The sequence below is a fragment of the Blastomyces dermatitidis genome, assembly GCF_000003525.1.
Source record: "Blastomyces dermatitidis ER-3 genomic scaffold supercont1.4, whole genome shotgun sequence".
Classification (NCBI taxonomy): Eukaryota; Fungi; Ascomycota; class Eurotiomycetes; order Onygenales; family Ajellomycetaceae; genus Blastomyces; species Blastomyces dermatitidis.
In genome coordinates, this window is record NW_025544777.1 from 5,822,438 (window position 1) to 5,842,531 (window position 20,094).

General features: G+C 47.3%; 6 protein-coding genes across 9 annotated transcripts; 4 read left to right on the forward strand and 2 right to left on the reverse strand.

Moving 5' to 3' along the window:
• The first annotated feature begins 8 nt into the window (after positions 1 to 8).
• Positions 9 to 2,424, forward strand: BDCG_04619 (uncharacterized protein). Its single transcript, XM_045420269.1, has one exon. The coding sequence runs from the start codon at positions 1,215 to 1,217 to the stop codon at positions 2,040 to 2,042; it is 828 nt and encodes a 275-aa protein (XP_045276411.1). The 5' UTR covers positions 9 to 1,214; the 3' UTR covers positions 2,043 to 2,424.
• Positions 2,425 to 3,027: 603 nt separating this feature from the next.
• BDCG_04620 lies at positions 3,028 to 5,813 on the reverse strand. Of its 2 annotated transcripts, XM_045420270.1 has the most exons (4): positions 5,697 to 5,813; positions 5,489 to 5,643; positions 3,461 to 5,430; positions 3,028 to 3,392 (listed from the first exon to the last, which is right to left on the reverse strand). In XM_045420270.1, the coding sequence occupies exons 1-3, from the start codon at positions 5,716 to 5,718 to the stop codon at positions 4,168 to 4,170; spliced, it is 1,440 nt and encodes a 479-aa protein (XP_045280950.1). In that variant the 5' UTR covers positions 5,719 to 5,813; the 3' UTR covers positions 3,028 to 3,392; positions 3,461 to 4,167. The 2 variants fall into 2 exon arrangements, with proteins under 2 accessions (XP_045280950.1, XP_045280951.1); XM_045420271.1 differs by having other exon boundaries at positions 3,028 to 5,430; positions 5,489 to 5,638; positions 5,697 to 5,798.
• BDCG_16983 (uncharacterized protein) lies at positions 3,251 to 3,832 on the forward strand (the record flags this gene model as incomplete). The annotated part of the gene is made up of 3 exons (XM_045426156.1): positions 3,251 to 3,312; positions 3,404 to 3,506; positions 3,588 to 3,832. The coding sequence occupies 3 exons, from the start codon at positions 3,251 to 3,253 to the stop codon at positions 3,642 to 3,644; spliced, it is 222 nt and encodes a 73-aa protein (XP_045280949.1). The 3' UTR covers positions 3,645 to 3,832.
• A 215-nt stretch (positions 5,814 to 6,028) lies between the features above and the next one.
• Positions 6,029 to 7,678, forward strand: BDCG_04621 (7-alpha-hydroxysteroid dehydrogenase). The gene is made up of 5 exons (XM_045420272.1): positions 6,029 to 6,273; positions 6,354 to 6,649; positions 6,825 to 6,913; positions 6,998 to 7,206; positions 7,362 to 7,678. The coding sequence occupies exons 1-5, from the start codon at positions 6,229 to 6,231 to the stop codon at positions 7,449 to 7,451; spliced, it is 729 nt and encodes a 242-aa protein (XP_045276412.1). The 5' UTR covers positions 6,029 to 6,228; the 3' UTR covers positions 7,452 to 7,678.
• Positions 7,679 to 9,711, forward strand: BDCG_04622 (uncharacterized protein). The gene is made up of 2 exons (XM_045420273.1): positions 7,679 to 7,855; positions 7,949 to 9,711. Exon 2 carries the CDS (start codon positions 7,984 to 7,986, stop codon positions 9,340 to 9,342), a length of 1,359 nt encoding a protein of 452 aa, XP_045276413.1. The 5' UTR covers positions 7,679 to 7,855; positions 7,949 to 7,983; the 3' UTR covers positions 9,343 to 9,711.
• Positions 9,690 to 18,261, reverse strand: BDCG_04623 (WD domain-containing protein). 3 transcript variants are annotated; one of them, XM_045420276.1, is made up of 7 exons: positions 16,697 to 18,261; positions 15,813 to 16,630; positions 15,222 to 15,652; positions 15,039 to 15,162; positions 14,678 to 14,983; positions 13,781 to 14,616; positions 9,691 to 13,712 (listed from the first exon to the last, which is right to left on the reverse strand). In XM_045420276.1, the coding sequence occupies exons 3-7, from the start codon at positions 15,583 to 15,585 to the stop codon at positions 10,459 to 10,461; spliced, it is 4,884 nt and encodes a 1,627-aa protein (XP_045280954.1). In that variant the 5' UTR covers positions 15,586 to 15,652; positions 15,813 to 16,630; positions 16,697 to 18,261; the 3' UTR covers positions 9,691 to 10,458. The 3 variants fall into 3 exon arrangements, with proteins under 3 accessions (XP_045280953.1, XP_045280954.1, XP_045280952.1); XM_045420275.1 differs by having other exon boundaries at positions 9,690 to 13,712; positions 15,813 to 18,261; XM_045420274.1 differs by having other exon boundaries at positions 15,222 to 18,261.
• Between the last annotated feature and the right edge of the window lie 1,833 nt (positions 18,262 to 20,094).

Sequence of the window (20,094 nt, forward strand, 5' to 3'; positions counted from 1 at the left end):
CTTCTTTTTTCTTCTTTCTTTCTTTTCTGATATTCTGAGTGGTCCGGCCGCTATTCGGCCAGCAAAGTTCAATAGTGGTGCCAGTAGCCGTTTGGGAACGAGGGAATTGTTATGTGCCCAATGGGATATCAAGCTCAAGTTTAATCCATTCTGCCCCAAATTCCATTCTCGACGGGGTGGAAGGGCTCCCGATCGATCTGAGCGTTGATTCAAGCTCCTCTTGTTACCCTTAGACTCTCGGGGGAGAGCGAAGTTTTGATATTTGCTCCATACTCCGTAGATCTCCCTAGATCACCACCCGCAAATACTCTCGAACTTGAAACTCACGTTGATGGAGACAAAGGAAACGGAGGGGGGAAAAGGTAGTTAGGGGAAAAAAAAAGAAAAAAGAAAAAAGAAAACGAAATCAGGACTAATCGAGTTCTTCTTCTTATTGACTTTGTATAGCGGGTTCCCCATTTTTTTCCTTTTCCCTTTTTCTTTTTCTATTCCCTTTAGGAAGCGCGAATTTGACTAGCGCCCGATATCAAATATTATCATGATCAGCAAGCCCATTTTTAGCCACATCCAACTTTTGCACCTCGAAATCTCCGTCAGCCAAAGGCAAGATATGTACGGAGTTATGCCAGTGCAAATTTTTCGGGCTTTGGGCGACATCAATTCATGCCGTGAGCCCCCTGGGTGGTTCTAAATACTCGAAGCCCATTTGTCAGATAGCTTTCCTCAAAAATAGGAGACTGTTGTCATAGAGTTAATGCGCGGGACAAGTGCAAGAAAACGAGTTTGATTCACAGGTCTCATGGCATCATCATTGGAGCGCCTGATAAAAAAAAAAAAAAATCTTTTACCATGTACCAATATGGACGGAAGGGCAGTGTTGAAGATCACACACGGGATTTTCGATAGTGCTGCCAGGGCTAATCTCACTATTACATCAAACCCAGCCATATTTCCAAGGAGATTCATGGATTATCATTGCCATTGGCAGACCTGTTGAGCCCAGCCAGCCTGCAACGCATGAGAAGTTGGCAGTCTTGGATCAGGGGTAGTTCACAAACTCCCTTCGTCACCTATTATTTATACCCCGACCCTATCCTACCAGAGAGCATCTAGTAGTACTTGTTTTCATCCTCCTCACAATTCACTACTCCAAAATACCTCGACACTCCTTTCAGAACTTTATATCCTTAACAGTCTTTTCCGAAACGACAAACATGCGGCTCACAAGCGCCTCCCTCTTCGGCCTCCTCGTCGCGGTCGCCCCATTGGGCACCATCGCAGACAGCACACTTCCCGCAGACACATCAGAAGCCTGCGCCTTACTCGCGAACCGTACACCTGAGGAGTTCGCGTCCACCCTGGCGGATCTAGAGAACCAAGCGAAACTAGACCCTACCCGAGACCAGGCCGAGATTGACGAATTTTTGGCCCAAGTCCAATCACTCCCCGTCGAAAACCTGCAGGCTGAGGTCGACAAAACATGCGCTGCGCAGGCTCAAGCCCCAAAGATCAGCCGCAGCAGGATCGCTCGCCGACAAGATCTGGGTGGAACTCTGGGTGGCGTGAATGCTCTGGGTGGCGTGGGTGATGCCCTGGGCGGAGCCCTGGGGTCTTCACTTGGTGGTGTAGCTGGAGGCTCAGCCGTGAAGAAGGCCCGTAACGAAAATGCTCGCCGGCAAGACATTGGTGGCACTGTGGGCACTGTGACTGGTGCTCTGCCCGGAGGCCTTGGGTCTGCAATTGACAGTTCAACGGGAACAGCTGGGGGCGCGCTTGGAGGTGGTCTGGGCGTAAAGAAGGCCCGTAACGAAAATGCTCGCCGGCAAGACATTGGTGGCACTGTGAGCGGTGTGACCGATACTCTGCCCGGAGGCCTTGGAGACACGGTTAATGGTGTGGTAGATGATGCGGAGAAGGGTGCTGGGACACTTTCTCGTCGACAAATCGGCGGATCTCTAGCAGGTCTAAATGGTGATCTTGGTGGTCAGCAGACGAAGAAGGGCGGCCTTATGGGTGGTGTTCTTATCCCTGGGTTGCTGTAGATTACCGACGCCGACCTGGATATTTGAATGACATATGTTTTCTTGCATCTTCCTATTGATTTGATGGATACTTAAAGCTGGAAATGGAGGCGTGAGGCGGATTGAGATCGTATTGAATTCGAGGGTCGTTGTTATTGTCAATAGCTGATATATTCTCTTGAGAGCGGGCTTTGTCTATTTATCCTCTGCCAAGTTCCTGTAGAGGAAAACAGAAGATGCTTTACATATTTAATAATAGAAATTCATCTACGGTTATTTAAGCGATCATCATGCTAACATAGATACTTATCTCCGCTGGGATTGAACATGCGATCTCTGTAGCATAAATAGCATGATTATTAACTAGCATTTAGTGTAACTCTCTATCTATAATATACAGTTGAATATATTTTAAAAGAATTCTTCAATTCTGATAAGATATCTGATATGATCTTTGACTTTATACTAACTATATATTAAACAGAGTTCTCTAGTGATTTCAAACCAGTGAAGATTTTATTGAATTTAATATACAGTGATCAGATAGTTAATAATCAAATACTTTGCATGATTTCAGCAGATATATACTGTTTTCATAAGCAGTAGTTAACTACGTCCGCCATAATACCATTTTGCCACCTTCTACGTTCCATGTCGTGAATGTGTCGAGCCCCAGCTCCTCCTCGTCGCTCATCGTAGCGTAGCGTAGCATAGCCCACAATCACTTGGAAGAAACATTCTGGGTCCTGGTAGACGTCGAGGACATGCTCATTGATATGAATCTGGCTGTGTTGTCAGACCATTTAACAATTGCTGTTGTTTATCTGCCTCCAACTCTATTCAGATAGTTAGTCCAGAAGTCTCTGATGTTTTGGCCATGATCGCTTCTGCTCTTTCAGAATAATGACTGTCACAGCGCTTCATCGGCCCAGCTAAATAACTAGTTAACTATTTGCCTGAAACTCCATGATTGGTGTCTTTTTGAAAGTTGCGTGACTACATTTTCACACAGATGAATCTCAGGGTGTTTATTATGATTGATTTTCCATTATTACGCTACCTCAAACCCTGTCAAATTTCCAACTACTCTCTGGGCACCTGGCATGACAAGCGGGTGCGTGCTCGACCCCTATATGGTGTAAGTTATCATATCAATTATTTCCTCCCCCGTATAACCAGAGCGCCATAGGCGTGGAATAAGGAAACTGTGTGCGAGAAGGACGGCTGTTATGGGACAGTTCGACTGCAAGATCAATTTATTAGAGAACCTCCAGATGCTTCTATGCCCGAGGTAGGAGCAGCATTACAATGGCATAACATGGTAGGTAAATAAGGGATCGATCTAGTACTGCAAAAATTTTATCCCCTTTGCTGTTGAAAAGTGGTCAGGCTACGCTTTCGATCGTGGGGACAACTACGCTGTACACAGTAGGACTTACTGAGGATGAAGAGCTAATGGTGTCTCAACAACTTGCAGATTCACTAGTGAGTGATCTACTATTTACAGCAACTTACGCTGTAGGTCATAGTCAAACACTAACCAGGACCATAACTTTCTTCTTACAGGAAGCTGATCATGCACGAGATGAAATTGCTGAGACTTATCTCTACTACTGCACCTAGCCAATTGCTCTGCATTACAATTAGAGTGCACTTGCGGAGATGGTATGATAACCTTTCAGGACTGCAGCGTGAGGAATAGCATTCAATGATTGATGGAAATATTTGTAGATCGTTGAAGGGGCCATAATTTTTTAAATTCCAAACCTCATGATGAACATAGGGTGAATCGGGTGGCCCAGGGTGGCGCGACTCTGTTAAAAAAAAAAAAAAAAAAAAAAAAAAAAAAACCTTGTGCCTCATTCCTATCAATATTTTCAACAATTTTGTGGAAGCCACATCGTCTCCGTCGACATCTCTGAAGACTGGCCTGGTATGGCGGTAATTGGCTTCGTCTTTGACGTGGCATCCAAACTCCGGCAACAAAGCCTTATTATTCGGTCAAACGTTTCTTCCTCGGCTTTTTGAATATTTGCGTTTGCTCAGTGAAAGAGTCGGTAGGGGTAACACCTGCTGAGTCAAGATATCCCAGCTAGCTTGACTGGTTGTTGTCCTCTTCCAGGGGTACCGATTTAGCGTTCGATTGTTAGGAGTATTGAAGTTCTGACTGTGAGATGTGAAAATCCACATCAGGGGGTATCTGATCAATTGCGGAGCATATTCTTTTAAAATGAGTTGGCATCCATATATCATAGACATTTCTTGTGAATTTGTATGCTGTCCATTTCTCTTTGCCATCCAGAGTGGTAAAATCGAACTTGTGGATTGGGTGGCGGTAGAAATTCATCTTCTCTCCTTCAAGAACTGCATAATGACCGTAGATCCTCACTGCTGTATGGTCATGTGAGACTGAGAAGGCGAGTATCTCTCGGTTGACCTCTCTTTCACGCTTCACAAGCTTGAATAGCTCAATAGTAGCTCTCACTGCAATAGTGGCACTGTGGGCATTCTGTCGATCAGCGATATCAAGTGCTGCTGCACCACACTTAACTTCACATGTTAAGAATGGGAAGTACATGTAGAATGTTGCCATGAAGTAGGATGTATCAGTCAGGTCACCGACAAAGGGCTGAAGCCTTTGCAGTTGGTCATCTGTAAATGCCTCTCGTCTGAAACCCACAGAGTAATCAGGCTGCGGACGAGGTTTAGTTACAGGGATAGCATTGTTCCAGCCTTCACTAACACTTTCAATCAAAAATTTGAGATGCTCATTGCCATATATGGCTAGATTTTCTGCTGAAGGGACAATCAATCGAGTGATGTCCTGAATAACCATGGCCTCATTCCTATCCTGCATCTTCTCACAGGTTTTTTCAAATAGATTGTCATGGAATAACGAGTTCTCCGGAACTCTTTGTTCAGCATCAAGCAAAGTTTGATAACTGCTTTTGCTAGCATCTGTGATACCCAGTTTTGATTCTTTCATAAAACTGCCCTTGGTTTGAAGCAACATTCTGTAGTGTGCATTTTCATATGGAGCACTCTTTTCCTCCCTCGGCATTTGGTCGCTGGGTGTGGTGGAGCTGATGACAGAACTAGCTTCCAATTGCTTGCGGTGTAGAGAAGATGTCGATTTTTTTCTTGCAAGTAGATGACTCATGTTTCTTCCGTGTTCAAAGTATTCTTTAGGCCAGATTCCTTCGTTCCTCCAGTAATTGATTGGATTTATATTATATTTGCAGCCGTTGCTTGCCAACTCCTGGATAGGTATATTCCCATCACTAGCAAGTGACGTTCGCGGTCGTTTTACAATATGCTCAGCTGGAATGTGGAGTGAGTCTCCAGCTTCTCGCGACTGCTTTTGTTTTTGATGTTTAGCTTGCGGAGAGGCCAGCAGGGCCTGAGGAGCCTTAGCTTTGAGTTAGCTTCATAGTGCAGTAACTTATTGCAAGAGGAAAGTAACATGCCTCCTCTCTGGAATTATAGCCTGTTGGAAAGGGATATGGGTGGTTTTGTTCTGTTTTCCTGTCCGTTGATTGAATTTGCTCATCATGGCCACTCAGACGTGGACTCCTGCGAACAGGTACTTGTGGTCGTTTCCCGACACCTTGGGGTCGCTTTCCTACCAACGGTCAGTCAAAGTAGCTGGTAATGTAATGAACATGAATAACGCACCTTGGTTTTGATGGCGGGCCATGATGACAAGAAGGGAGAGGGATAGGAGGTGGTTTTAAGTTGCTACAGCACAATATCCCAAGTTGGTAATTTATCCTAACACCCCTTCTCCTCGCTTATTAATTAGTTACCACTAATAACGTTAATGTTGGGGGGTCCCGGGTTGATCGGCCCTTCCACCAGTTGCCCCGATAACTAGTTAGTTAGTTAAGTTAGTTACCCACTAACTTATTGGGGCATAGTGAATGGGGCCGCCAAGTAGCAAGTAACTAGTACTACGCAGTAACTCCGTAGTTAACTGTTTATTAATAGGCAAATATGACGACATGAGTATTGGTTAGCAGATAATAATAAACTTCATTGATATCATAAGTTAATAAATAAGCCAATGTGTCATTCATCTCTCTGAGATTTTGAATCCCTTTGCTGTTTATCTAGTTATATATTTACTTGTCAATCCTATAGCCATCTCTTCCACTTATTTCCCAACCCAAGTATAACTATCCGGCGCGACCCGGCACCATTTGAACCAATGGCGAAAGCTATCGCAGTGATTGCTGGCGTGGGTGCTGGCACAGTAAGGCGTTTCCATTTTACTTTTGGGGAAGAAAATCACATAGCATTCTTTTGTTCTAACACTGTTGTGTAATGTGGCAGGGAGCTTCCATCGCCCGAAAATTTGCCCAAAAATACAGCGTGGCCGTCCTAGCTCGTAGTCCAACCAGCTATCAGTCTCTCGTCCAAGAAATAAGTAGCAGCGGCGGGAACGCCGTTGGCATAAACACGGATGTCACTAGTGTCGCGAGCGTGAAAAATGCTTTCTCAGAAATATCGAAGGCGTTCCCTGGCGCGCCAGTTGCGGCTGCGATATATAATGTTGGCGGAGGCTTCGTGCGGAAACCCTTTCTCGAACTTTCGCAGGAGGATTTCACGGCTGGCTTTGAGAGCAATGCGTATGCACATCACATTTCTAAATTATGTCTTTTTGCATCAAAATCACGTTGTTATTCCAGTCCCTATCCTATGGCCCTTGCGCCAACCCCAAAAGGCCATCTCTGTTATGTGAACTGTGACCAAAACGAACATGCTAACGTGTTTACTATATGCTATGTATCAAACGATTTGCAGCAAAGGAGCCTTTCATTTCTCCCAGGCCGCCCTGCCTTTACTTTTGAAGTCTGGAAACCTGGAATACCCACCTACGCTCATTTTCACTGGTACAACCAACCCCCGCCCACTTTACAGCCTTTACAACCTCCTCCTCGGAATTGGCTGAATAAAGCTAATATGGCTTATATTAGGCGCTACGGCAAGTCTCAGAGGATCTGCCCTTTGCTCATCTTTTGCAACGGGGAAGTCTGCTCTGCGCGCCCTGTCCCAGTCTCTAGCTAGGGAGTTTGGTCCCCAGGGGATCCACGTTTGCCATACTATTATTGATGGCGTTATTGATATTGAACGCACGAAAGGCTTCCATTTTGATGTCCCAGATGCAAAATTGAATCCCAATTCGGTCAGTACGAATGCTGGAATTTTAGTGTCATTGCTAGCTAAAGCAAGGGGAAAAACGGGGAAAGGAGGGCTACTGATGAAGAAAAGACCTGCCTTGCTTACCTCGAGCTTAAGTGATAAGTTACCGTTTAGCTAACATTCTATTTATGTCTCTAGATTGCGGATACGTATTGGTTCCTGCACACTCAGCCGAGAACCACATTTACCCAAGAACTTGACTTGCGACCTTATGTTGAAAAATGGTAAAACAGTACCCCTTCTACGAGATCCCCTAGCCAGGGCACAGTGTAATCTTAGGAAAATGGCGGGTGGTATAACTATGGCTCTCGCTGGTATTCGCCTCATTCACCGACTGATCAGTAAAAAAATGATGAAGGCCATGGATTCTGATTGGAACTATATTTTTGGTTTTTCTTGCATATTATAAAAGTTAGGAAATACAATGATAATAATACTATCTTGATTGTCCCTCATCGTATGTTTTGTTGTATGTTGGTTCGCAGAGCAAGTTATGTCATTATGACTAAGCACCACGCCTTTTGCGTTTTTAAAGATTCTCCGAAACATGCTCCAAAGTCGCAGCAACAAAGTACCAACGCCGTGATTGCGGCCTTTCTATTGCGATAAGACACCCCCCATACATGGATGGAGTAAGTAGTAACTTGGCGTCGTGACTTGCTCCCCATTCTCACTTTCTGGTCGGCTTCTGGTCTCAGCAGCCCCTAACCTCTCTCCCTCTTTAGATCCCGACAACCGACAAACCCATACCTTCTCCAATATGGTTCTGAACGAAGTATCGTCCCAGGCGGATGGCTATGGTAATGCTGCCATGGACTCCGACGATAGCTACTCGTTCTCGCAAAACTCACTATCACCTCTCAGAAAATTTGCCGCTCGAATTGAGATTCCGCCCTATGGATTAGGGAAACAATTATTATTCCTGCGGTCAAAAGAGGCATATGAGGAATATATGGCTACTCGTATCAAGCAGCATATTGAAATCGGAATGGCTTTTGTGGACCGGCCTCTTACTCAACTGGAAACCGACTCTTTCGTTGACCAGGCCGTAGGCTTAACGACAAAACCTCGAATCGGTGCTTACCTTGGCTCCTTCTTGGGGTTCGTGCTAGTCGCCAAACCTTTCTTCAAGAACGGTCGTCTAATACCTATTGCGCAAATGAAGAGTATGGTAGATAGACAGCTAATCATTAAAACCCTGCTTTGGCCGTTCTGCGCCGTTGCGGGAAATACTTTCGGAAAAGCAAGCGGCGCTTCTCTGGCTGTACGAGACCTAACATCCGATCCCAGATTAACCCAGTATCGGCAAGACCGTGCAAATCAGGATCCTCAGAAGGTTCAAAAGAGCTTAGAAAAACTTGGATGGAAGACTCGCCATACTCAGCCGCGTCCCCATCGCCACCCTTCCGCGCAACAAAATATACCAGAGCATGAACATGCCAGCCCATCCGCTGGATTCGAGTCAACCGGCGATGGTGACTCGATGTACTCTTCTACCCAGTACGGATCCTCAAATGAAAGTTACGGAATTCAATCACAAGCGGATTCGCAGATTTTGGGACAATCGAGTTCACAGCAACGGAATCCGCAACAGCAGCAGCAACAACAACAACAACAACAAGGCAGTTGGGATATGTATCGACAGGGCCGTCAGTCAGTCAATAAAAGCGATAATGAAGACATATTTGATCTCCGCTCCGATACCACAGCACCAGCAGCCAGCTCAACGGCCACTAGATCACAGCCTTCGGGAAGTGCCTGGGACAGGCTACGCGGGTCATCGTCCACTTCCACCCCCGCATCTACCAACAGGGGAGGCTCAACATTTGATTCCCCAACATCGAACACCGAGAGCGCATCGTCCGAGTCATTACCAACGCCCTCCGGCAGCTCGTGGGACCGAATACGCAACGCATCCGCGTTCCCCTCATCCGCCCCTTTCCAACCGCCACCTGAGCAATGGTCTCAGAGTCAACAAGATAACTATTCTGAGTCTACACAACACTCCAAGGACAAGGCGCAACGCGAGTTTGACCGTTTGCTTGAGAAGGAGAGGCAGAACAGCGGTGACAGCGACGGTTATACCAAACAAATGGGGGAGTGGGGTAGGGGTTCATAGCGAAGGTGATTTTGTACTTGTAAATATTATTTGCTGATATTTCATTTTTATTTCTGAGGTCTCGCCGGCTATTCTCCTCTCTTTTTATTCGACTTTCCTTTCAGAGGATTTCAAGCGAATGGAGCATTAGGATAACACTAGCCTCTTCATCGATTGCATGTTCCCAGCCGTTTCCATATGGGGGGGGGGGAATATAACCCCTGAATTTGGGCTCACTCACGGGTATGCGAATGTACACATTTCTTATACCTGTGTGCATTGCTTGTATCTACATACCACAACTTCTATATTATATTACCCACTTGAATGAAAGCCAAACTACAAGGTCAAAAAGTTTCATGTAGCATGCTTTCCGTAAGTAGAACCATCGGGGATACTACGTAGGTTAAGAGGAGAGTAAATTATTCGTATATAATTTTATAGATATGGAGAGGGGGTGCGCTACAAGAAACGGAAAAAACACTACCACAATCTTTCATCAAAGCCACCCCGGTAAAGAAGCATCAATCCCCTGAGAAGAAGAATATCGCAAGGAAAGACAATCGAAATAGAGAAGTGGGGATATCAGAACGACATGAACAGAAGCGACATAGAAATTGAACAGAAAAAGCAAAAGGAAAGGGGAAAAAAACAAGGGGGGGTAAGGAGCTTATAAATTCAACCTTTGCTAGTATAGATACTTTCGGAAAAACGAACATGCTAAAATGGGAATATAAATGAATATTCGGGTGGGAGGATATTATGTGCCGCCTTAACCTTTAGCAGCCATTGGTCGCTAAGCTTCGCTGCTACACGGTATTCACACAGTCTTCTTGCCCATGAGTAGAGGATAGAAAAGAAAAGAAACGAAACTGAAATAACATGAATTAGAATAAAAAACGCATTTTTACCGCCGACGGTATCCCTTCTTTAAACTTGGCCAACTTTCATGTTCTGATTGGTAATTCCAAATCTCAAAACATCACGTAGTAAAACAGTTAGTTTCTTGTTGTTACCATTCCTTAATTTTTTTTTTAATTTTTTTCCCTCCGGTTTTCAACAGCGGCCTAGTCAATGTCGCAGTGTTGGCCCTTAGATGTATAAATCGCTGGAGGTGAGAGTATTGCTGTCACTAATCTATATCCTGTTCTCTATAACATTTTGTATGGATAAACTTTCATAGGGTGAAGGCGCATCGGATTCCGAAGGCGTGGGCCGTGTATTGCGGCCCCGGCTTGTGCTACGCATCCTATCCGTAAAATTGCGGATTTTACTCGTGAAGTTTTCATTCACACTGCGGCCACGGCGATGGGAGGTATCGCCATTGCTTCTCGAGGGCGACATTCCTGACGACTCGGCGATGGGGGAGAAGATTGCTGGTGGTTGTTGTTGGTGTTGCAGGGGAATATCGTTCATCTTTCCGGGATCATCGATGGCAATATTGATAGTGCCCACGCCGGAAACTAGTGAGTTTCGTGAATCGTACGTCGACGGCATATGGTTATGCGTATGGATCATGGGAGGCGGTGGGGGCGGTGGTGGAGGTGATTGAAGATGCCGAAGTTCTGGGAGGAGGGGTGGCGGTCCGTTGCCATTGTTGCCAGTTGAATGATTCTGGCCCATATCCTGTGAGGTCTGTCGACGATGAGCGAATTTCTGTGCTGGTTTGCTACTAGGTATCTGTTGCTGATAATGCGGGTGGGCTAAAAGCCCGTGTGGCTTCCCATTGAGCTCAAGGTGGTCAGGTGGAGCAGAAGCTGACCGCGAAATATTATGTCCACTCGGTCGATAAACAGCGTCGCTCAGTGTCATTATATTGTCTGGGACCTCAGGGAGAGCAGGGGCGTTGACGTCTGCATAGCCGGTGCTGTATTTTGGATGTCTCATTGCCCTCGGCGTTGCGGGTAGCCCAATCGGAACATTCGAGGGTCCACGTCCCGAGTGGTTGGAGTCAGAATTATTTGAATTGGCTGGAGATAGGTTTTTTCCACCCATCCTTTGATGGAAGGAGCCGCTGTATGGAGGACTGTCAGTTGCATTTTGTCGGTGGGACAGGTTACTGCTATTCTCGCCCGGAAGCGGAATTGAGGGAGCAGAAGGTCGGCGTGCGAGGGACAGACGGCGAGCTTCCAGTTCAGCGGCAGCTAATTCCTTTCTTTTACGTTCCGCCACGGATTGAAGCGACGTTGGCTGGCCACTGGTTTCAACGCCTGCTACTAAGGGCATTTCATTATCGATAGGGTAGGCATGCCTGCGATGGCCTCTAATACCATCTCCACTGGCGTGCGTATCTCTGCATGCACTAGTTGACCGGTCCTGACTCTGTCTACTTTGAGATCTGTTACGCTCTCTCCTTCGGTCTGGAGACGGATCACGGCGGGCACTTGTGCCACGTTCTGGACGGCGAGTCTGACTCGCTTGTCTAGATCGCACACGGTGTTTTCTATCCACGTTAACTAGTCGAAGGCCGTTCTCAATATCCTGGCCACTATTGTAGTCTCCAAGTGTGGGGGACATGGGAAGCGGGGAAGAAGGAGATCTCGGGCCAGATCCTTCTGTCCTTTGCGAACTTCTACCCCGTGTTTCAAGAGAGTATAACGGATCCGGGGTGTGGCGACGCGTGGTGACCTGACTAGACTTATCGCCTGCCAAAGAACTGGAACGATTGCGGAGTCGATGGCCACTCTTGGAGGTTGATCGTGTTCGAGATTTCGTACGTCTGCTGCTTCTGTGGCGGCGTCCTTGGTCCGTGTTCGATTTTGATTGATAATCGATGTTGTCAGTGCCTGTAGTATAGAGCGCTAAGTCATCTGGAGACATCGGGATGGGCGACGATGGCGACCTCTTCGCTGGCTGTATGTACCGCTGATTGCTTCGTCCGCGGGATTCTTTCGAGTGATTTCGTGATTTCTGCTTGCTACGAAGCTTGATATTCGAGTCGGTATCTGTGTTTCGCCGTTCGCGTCCGATTCTATGGTGGCCTGAACGGTAGCTAGCTTCGTCTAAGCTACTGATATATTGATCAATACTTCTGACACTGGCGTTCGCACTCCTTGTTGACCTTGCACTGCTAGTAGACATAGCTGAGGTATAAAAATTATCCGGTGTCGCTCCTCGATGCTGGTTTTGCGATATTGATCGACGTATAACGTCGTAGGACATTGAAGGCTCGGGTCCACTGGGTGGGAAATCATCCAACGGTGGCCATTGAATATGGAGACCCTCGGCCTTGCGATCGCCCTTCCGTTCACGCGACTTCGTTCTATTGTTGTGCTGTGCTTTCAGTGTTTCAAATATATCGTTCGGAGGCGAAAATGGACGACCTCCGTCAGATGCATCGTCACCGTGCAAAACTGCCGTTGTTGGAGTCTTCCTTGGGATTTCGGATACAGGCGTATACCTAGCAGATGATAATAGAATCGGTTCCGAGGTGTCCACAGATGGTCGCTGTGCGTTGGCCATCTCCGCATTACGAGCATCCCTCTCTTTATCCGATCCTGAGTCAACGGGTGTTGGCAAGCCCTTTGGAATATTAAAAGCCGGAGGATTTACATCAATTGGAGTTTCACCGATGGATGGGAGGCGATGTTTACCATAGCTGTTCGGTGTTCCCACGCGGCCCATTCGGCCTGTAGGTAATTTGTGTGAACCAAATCCTCCCGGTGAGGTAGGGTCTACCAGTGCGGAATCCGCAATTGGAGTTACCCCGGGGGCATTTGTTGGGGTCCGATCCGCAGAAGTAAGACCAGGGAATCTGAATTGGCCGCTAGGCTGCGGACTGAAAGAGGTGATGAGCTTCAGGGCAGGGCTTTTAAGAGTGCCGCGAGAAGGTGGACGGGGAGCATTGGCAGTAACGGAAGGCTCAGCATTTGTTGGTGTCGGGCCTCGAGATCTGGACAACTGATCTGATAAAATGGTGGTCATCTGGGCAGTCGGAGAAGCCCAGGCTTCGGATGTCTCCGCATCGGTACAAGCGAAGCACCGTATAGCTAGATGTTGTTGGGAGTTTTGAACGACGTGCTCACCCCATTTTCTGACTAGATACGATTGCCGCTGCCACTCAGAAGGCATTAACAAGCACGTCAAAAGAATAGCCTCCATATACATATTTCTGGATACGTAAACTTCGATGGCATCGTTGCAATCACCCATCCCGAGAAGAACTGCTGCCGATGCATGAATATCGCCTTTTGCCAGAAGTTTCTGGACCAGTGCTTGACCAAGATGTTTGCTATGGCCCTGATTTCCAAGCTGAGTTAATGCAAGCAACATCCAGTCGCTGTATTGGCTAGAGCCTGGTCCCATCATTGATAGTATAAGATTCGTGTCGATTTCTCCCAGCCAGCGGGCGAGGAGAATGGCATGTTGGCTTCCCGGGTTGTGACGGCGCACTACAAGAATAGGATAATTAGTAGGATAATGAATGACTATGTAACAGCCAAAATAGAATGGAACTCACACTCATCTCGAATCAACTCATCAATATCTCCGTCCCATCCGAAAACGACATGGAGCATCTGTTTCCTTAACTCATCCGGAGATAGGTTGCCATCGTTCTGAGGGCGAGGAGGTTGGAAGGGAACATTGTTCACACGGCTCCGGATATAAGGGAATAGTTCCGTGATTGGCTTGTCGAGGGAACTGGTATTACTGCTATTGCTACCATTCGGAACATACTCGTGGCGCAACCGTGAGGTACCGCGACCGTATGATCTTCTAGAGGACGTAGAAAGTGAAGATGCATAATTCAATGAGGTTACCGATCGCGATTCCGGTATTGAAGGGGCTGGTGAACCCATTGAAAAGGTAGTTCCGCTATTGTAAGATCTAGAACGGATCGACGTCGCGCCTCGGATACCGCGATTGTACGAGTTTGCGGAGCTGGTCGAGGTGGTCTGGCTTCCGGTGGACAGTGGACTCTTTAGCCCAGCCCGTTGCCGGGCGAGTTCTAGGGCATTCGGCTCAATGGGTCGGCCTGACGAAGCTGGGGATGGACTTCTCATTCTCTCAACAATGCTAGTCTGATATTGGGCAAGATTTCGTGTCGTAAGACCCGATTCAACCTTCTCGGGTTGCGTTTCAGCGGGTTGGCTGGTCAAAGCAGTAAGAGGGATGTGCTGAACATTGGCGACCATGGTAGGGTTCTCAAGGTCATATTGTTGAACAGTATGGTTCGGCCCCAATGTGAACAGAGTAGCTGTTGATCCATAGTTGGCCAAACCTCTCACACCTCGTACGGTTGGCACTTGTTCATAAGTAACGTGTTTTGTTCTCACATCCCACGCCCAGGTTTCCCTAAAACATAAGTGAGCCAATGAAAATGGCGAGGCAACGGTAGGGGAATACACAAACATACCCTTCAGCATATTGAACAATTCGCCCATTCTTAGACCAAGCCAGCCATTTAGGTCCAGGTGAGCCGTATTCAGACCTCTTCAAAGACCTAATGACGCGAGGCGTTTCGTTCGCCGGATGTTTCGATACACTCCACACAAGTAAATCTCCTTCAACCGTCTGGCTGGCAAGCATGTCCGACTTCTGTTTCGTTGATGAGGCATGCCATGCCAGTGAAACAATGGAGGAAGGGCCCCGGGAGGTAGTAAGTGTGTGCAATATCGTAAAAGGTTGAATGGTAGCGATTAAAATTGAGCCATTGTTATATCTGTAAAGATGATTGTCAGCGGCGCGTCTCAACGATTTCTCCAAGGAGGGCATACCCGATCGCATAAATCCGACAATCGTTTCCCGGTGCCAAAGCAGTGATGGGATCGAAAATCGTGCGGGCCGACACATGTTCAGAAGTTGCAGGCTCAAATAAGATTACTTCCCCTTTTACATTTCCTGAATGCCGGTCAGCCGAAAGAGTTTTTATGTCTAATCTTTTTGGAGAGGTTTCCTACCAAACGACACATTTCCGTTCCGCAACCAGGTTGCAACTCGGATGTGTTCGAAGGAAGCAAATCGCGATATCTCTTGACCAGTGAATATATCCCAAACAATCGCTGTCTGACTAACATCATAGCTAACTACCAGCCTACCTGCACCCCTTTCGCTAACGTTATCAACCGAAATAAATTGGATTTTCTCCTGGTGGCGGTCAAACCGTCGCTCGATTGCCAGAGTATCATGGTGTAGACAGAGGATAGAAGAGCCTTGAGCGTAGAGAAACAATGACGCAGTGGAGGCACATGGGTCGAAATCGTCGTGGGTGTTTATCTGGCTCACTGCCAGAGCACCCGAGGTGGATCTCGAACCTGTAGACATTGCCTTGCGACTGACGATCTGATCAAAGGATGTTCAAACCAACATGAGGACGCCAGCGTAGGTGTGTCTATACATGTGTCAGCGTCCTCGTCGCACAGGATCGGAATTTATTTCAGCTGGAGAAGAAAGAACAGGGAAGGGTTGAAACAGAAATGTAAAACGGTGAAGGCAGGGATTTGTATTTGTTACAGAATCAGGGGCCAAACGGCCAAATGCAGGTAAATTACAGGAGAGAACGGCCACGAAACCCTTTTGATAGGATTGTAGCCCTATTGCTGGTCGAATTCGGGGGTTGGGAAAAAGGATTCCACAGGTGGCCAGAGAAATAACCGCCGTGTGAGATGGTTGTGTGTAGGCTAATCTCAGAAGAGCGACCACCGGCGGGCGGCTGGGTGAGATAGTTAATTTGTCAAAGGTAGTAAAAAGAAAAGTGAAAACCGAGCTTAGGAGGCCGGTGGAATTCAACCAGGAGATATTGTATGAGGTCTGAAGGCAGGTGAGCAGCTGCAGACGGAAGAGGAGGAGTCCGAGATGTCTACAAAATACATACGAACGGACGAGGGATCAGTGACAGCCAGCAAAATTGTGGGAGAAAAACAAAAGGACCCATTCTCTACTGCAAGAGAAAAGTGCAAGAAAGAAAAGCCACTAATAACATGTGGTCAGTCCAAGTATCAATAATTGACACGATGTCTCCAGAAACTGCTATTCGCCCTCCTAGTCGTCAGTTGGTGGAAATATGGAGGAAAGGCTGGCAGCGAATGAAGGCTGATGAGGAATGGCGGGGGGAGACAGGGAGTTAGTGGCTCGTGTAGCTCTAGTACAGTACATCCATACACGGACTCCAGGATGAGCACTGGGGGGGCCGGGCGGCATCACATTTTTGGCTCTTTTGTCAGTTGAACTTAGCATAGCATCTCGACGCAGAAAAAGCAACCAAGGCGCAAACGACAGGGATAGGCTGGCTGGCGCTGACGGGCACTTCGAATTGCCGGCGCTCAATATGTTTGCTTTTTCCGGCCCATCGTTTCAATTTTATTTTTGGCTACAAATGATTCAGCTTTTAAGAGCTTATAAAGTCGGCCGATCCAACTCTCTCTTGAGCACTGACATGATGAGATCAAGATCCGAATCTGATCATATTTTCTGGCTCCCCGAAAAGACGGTATAAACGAGAGCATGTCTATCCTGAAATAGCAGGATTGGATTCACAAATCCTGCGTTCTATCTTAACAAGGTAGCCCTCCGTCTGCTGGGGCGTTGCGCACTGGGTGGCACAACTGGTGGAGACAGTACGGATCAGAGAAATAGAGGACACTCGAGTAAGACAGACGAACCATTGGAGATGCGAAGGCTAGATGGACTTGAGGCAGCGACCGTACGGAGTACAGATTACAGAGTACTCTGTCAGGTACACTCCTTGATTGCACAGAAGAAGCTGCAGCCAACCGATTGGCAGGCAATGGTTTCAGGCTTGATCGATCGTAATCTTGCTCAGGAATCAAAACCTTTTAGTCCATTCTTCTTGGCCTCATAGATTAGGATAACGGCGTTTTGATTGCTGGGGCGGAAAATTAAACATCATCGCCACGGCCATTGAGCTCCTTAAACCTGCAGGCTAGGCTATTTTTGCAGCGACGCAGCATGGTAATAATCCGCACGGATGGCTGGCAGCAACAAGCATGGCAAATCCCCCCCGCCCACCTAGCCACTAGCGAAGAGGAAATGCCGCTCCACGCTGGGGGGTTGTCATGGTCGCTGTTGTTGTTGGAGTTGGAGTTGGAGTTGGTGGAATAATAAGGATGTCGATGGTGAAGAGTGTGGTCCAGGCAAATCAGCTTGGCCAGGAACGATGTTAGGGCTGGGGGCTAGGGCTAGGGTCCAGCCGCTAGGGCTTCCCCGTCACGCGATTGGACGCTGCCTCGCTCTCGTTCTGCCCCTTCTGCACGCTTCATCACCACCCCCGTTCGCCCTTCCACCTTCGCCCAATCGCGGTCTGCCTACCCGTGACAAGAGTCAAGCCGTCGTGCTGTGTGTGAGCCTGTGATTGTTTGGCGGGACTCGAATGCCTGTGTTTTTCGCGGGTGGGGACCCCGTCACCCCCTCCCCAGACATGATCTATCATACTGGGCGCGTAGAGGTTGCAAGACGCATTCTCCCACGTTACTACTTCCTTTGCTGGCCGATTTGAACCCGACGAAACAGTTTTTGCCGCCGCCCCTGAAGTTTACTTTGCTCTCTGAATTCTGCTTCTGACTGAATAACTACATCTCTGCTTTGCTGGCAGAGACAGGTGGCTTGGAGTGTGACGGTGACCCCAACAATCGTTCCTGAGCGTCATATTGAGTCGCCAGTGCTTATGGTGCTAATGGGCAGAGAGACCGGTTGGTCGCAGCCTGCGAGGAGAAATGGCGCTCCTCCAAGAGGGGCCAAGCAAGGTTTATTTGCCAAGTTCATGCGGCCTTCCGGTCGCCATATTCTCAAAACGAAAGCGTACGCGCACGCATGGATCTGCTCCGTAGTACGGGCACCGATCTATGATCCATTTCGCCATACTATACTCCGTAGTCTGTACGTATGTATGTACGGAGTATCTTGCTCTTCACAGTGCTAGGTGGTGGCCCATGAGGACCCGGTGTACGGAGTACTGCGGATACCATCTGATAGGCATCCAGGATCAATCTTGCCCAATAAAATCAGTCACCCCCAAAGACAGAAGAACATACTAAAGATCGCCCCGTCCCGCCTGGTTGACAGGAGTTAGTTGACCGAAAAACTCCTTTTACTTAGTTTATTTTGATTATTCTTATTTTCTCTTTTTTTATGGAAAAAATAAAAAAAGATAAAATAAAAAAATAAGCACGCCTAAAAATAGGGATTGTGCAGAATAACCACGATCTCCTCGCTCATTTCTATGATACAAATGTGTCAACACTTTTGCACTCATTCCTTTGCTACTAGGAAGAGTTGTTTTTAACCCCGCCTCGATCGACCCGTCTATTTTGGTGATCACGCTTCAACAAGGCCAGGCTAGCCGCAAGCTAAGCGGCATCCTAACCAAAATTAAGTTATCACGACGCACAAAAGCACGGAGCTGGAAACCTCACAAGCATCATACATTCTGTTCCCATTTCAATCTACTCAGTGTATGAAAGATGAAGCTGCTTCCTCAACACAACACATTGTGGTTCACTGCCGCAGCTTTCTTTTGGGTCGAGATGATGAGAGTGATTACGAACGGCACTGAATAACGAAATGCCTTCACATGTAAACTCGACATCAACGGTTGGGGCCTGTTCACAAAATCCATAATCTGCGAATTTTTCTTGAAGCTCTCATTTCCATGATCGTCAGTTGCGAGATGGTCACCAGAGGGTTCCGCTTCAAGCGTGTTCCTTCAACGAGCTACACTCACAAGACGTCAGAATGCATATAGCTCAACACCTGGAAACCAATCGCGGGCTTGTTTTTTACTCGAACTTCAGCATATTTGCGCCACCAGGTTGTTCCAGGCGTCAGTCTTCTGCTCGCCTGGGAGGTTTACATACCCCTCCTCTCTTTGACGCGATTCTCAATGGGAACGCTGGTTACTACGGCTGTGTAATTTGAAACAAAGTGTCTTGTTGAGCTCTCTTCTCCCTCAACGGCTCAAATTCCCCTAAAATAATCCACGCTGGGGAGGAAAATCGTATCGCCCCCTATGTAACATGTTTTACTGCAACTGACAAAGGATACTGCTATATGGCTTTTGAGGTCTAGGGGAACCCACATACTTCTGAGGTTAAGAGCTGCCATTGCGGAGAAATTGTAGGTTCTCCGGTGTCCGGACTCAATTAGGAAAACTGCATGCTTGGAAAGGTTGCACCATTTTCGGCTTACCGTTGTTTCCATCGCCCAAATCTGCACCGCGCGCCGGAATTGACGATGTTATCTGCAGCAAGGAAATAAATTACCTGTTCATGCAAACATGTTTTTTACTCTTAACGGTGAATTATTGGCTTGCTTTTCGTGGGGTTCGGCCATTTCCCAATGGGTGATATAATTACCCTTTCTGACCGCTAACAAACCCCATTTTATCCAAAGTTGGAAATTCCGCACTTGGGTGAAAATAAAATAAACATCAAGATACATCGTAAAGCTCCATTGCTCGTTCTTTTTTCATCCGAAGGCGAATCGCTACTGGCTGGCCTGGCGAAGCAAACGAGAGCGCTCTGAACCCCTTTCGCGTCGCTGCGTTGAACATCGCTGATCTCCATAGAAAAAATATATGAAAATGCCCATCCCCCTACACACACGGTTCGGCTTTATTTTGCATCCCGCGCTTCCTTCTTAAGCAATTGCTCGCAGCGATCTTCGTCCACTGAAATCCAGCGTCTTATTCCACCACTTTGGTAAGAAAGGTAGGAAATGCCAGCCGCACGGTTGTCCAAAACCAAGCAGTTTGGACGCTCCATCCACAGCACGTCGAATTAGCTGAAGGGGCTGTTGGAAGATCCCGTGGCAGAAAAT

Bases quoted from the DNA above. Each gene is read 5' to 3' on its own strand.
- BDCG_04623 (XM_045420275.1), bottom strand. From the start codon at position 15,585: ATGTCTACAGGTTCGAGATCCACCTCGGGTGCTCTGGCAGTGAGCCAG. The intron at 14,617-14,677 runs GTATGTTTGTGT...CTTATGTTTTAG, and splicing joins ATTGTTCAATATGCTGAAGG to GGAAACCTGGGCGTGGGATG. The intron at 13,713-13,780 runs GTGAGTTCCATT...CTATTCTTGTAG, and splicing joins TGAGTTGATTCGAGATGAGT to TGCGCCGTCACAACCCGGGA.
- BDCG_04619 (XM_045420269.1), top strand. From the start codon at position 1,215: ATGCGGCTCACAAGCGCCTCCCTCTTCGGCCTCCTCGTCGCGGTCGCC.
- BDCG_04621 (XM_045420272.1), top strand. From the start codon at position 6,229: ATGGCGAAAGCTATCGCAGTGATTGCTGGCGTGGGTGCTGGCACA. The intron at 6,274-6,353 runs GTAAGGCGTTTC...GTAATGTGGCAG, and splicing joins CTGGCGTGGGTGCTGGCACA to GGAGCTTCCATCGCCCGAAA. The intron at 6,650-6,824 runs GTATGCACATCA...AACGATTTGCAG, and splicing joins GCTGGCTTTGAGAGCAATGC to CAAAGGAGCCTTTCATTTCT.
- BDCG_04622 (XM_045420273.1), top strand. From the start codon at position 7,984: ATGGTTCTGAACGAAGTATCGTCCCAGGCGGATGGCTATGGTAATGCT.
- BDCG_04620 (XM_045420270.1), bottom strand. From the start codon at position 5,718: ATGGCCCGCCATCAAAACCAAG. The intron at 5,644-5,696 runs GTGCGTTATTCA...GACCGTTGGTAG, and splicing joins GGCCCGCCATCAAAACCAAG to GAAAGCGACCCCAAGGTGTC. The intron at 5,431-5,488 runs GCATGTTACTTT...CTCAAAGCTAAG, and splicing joins GCTATAATTCCAGAGAGGAG to GCTCCTCAGGCCCTGCTGGC.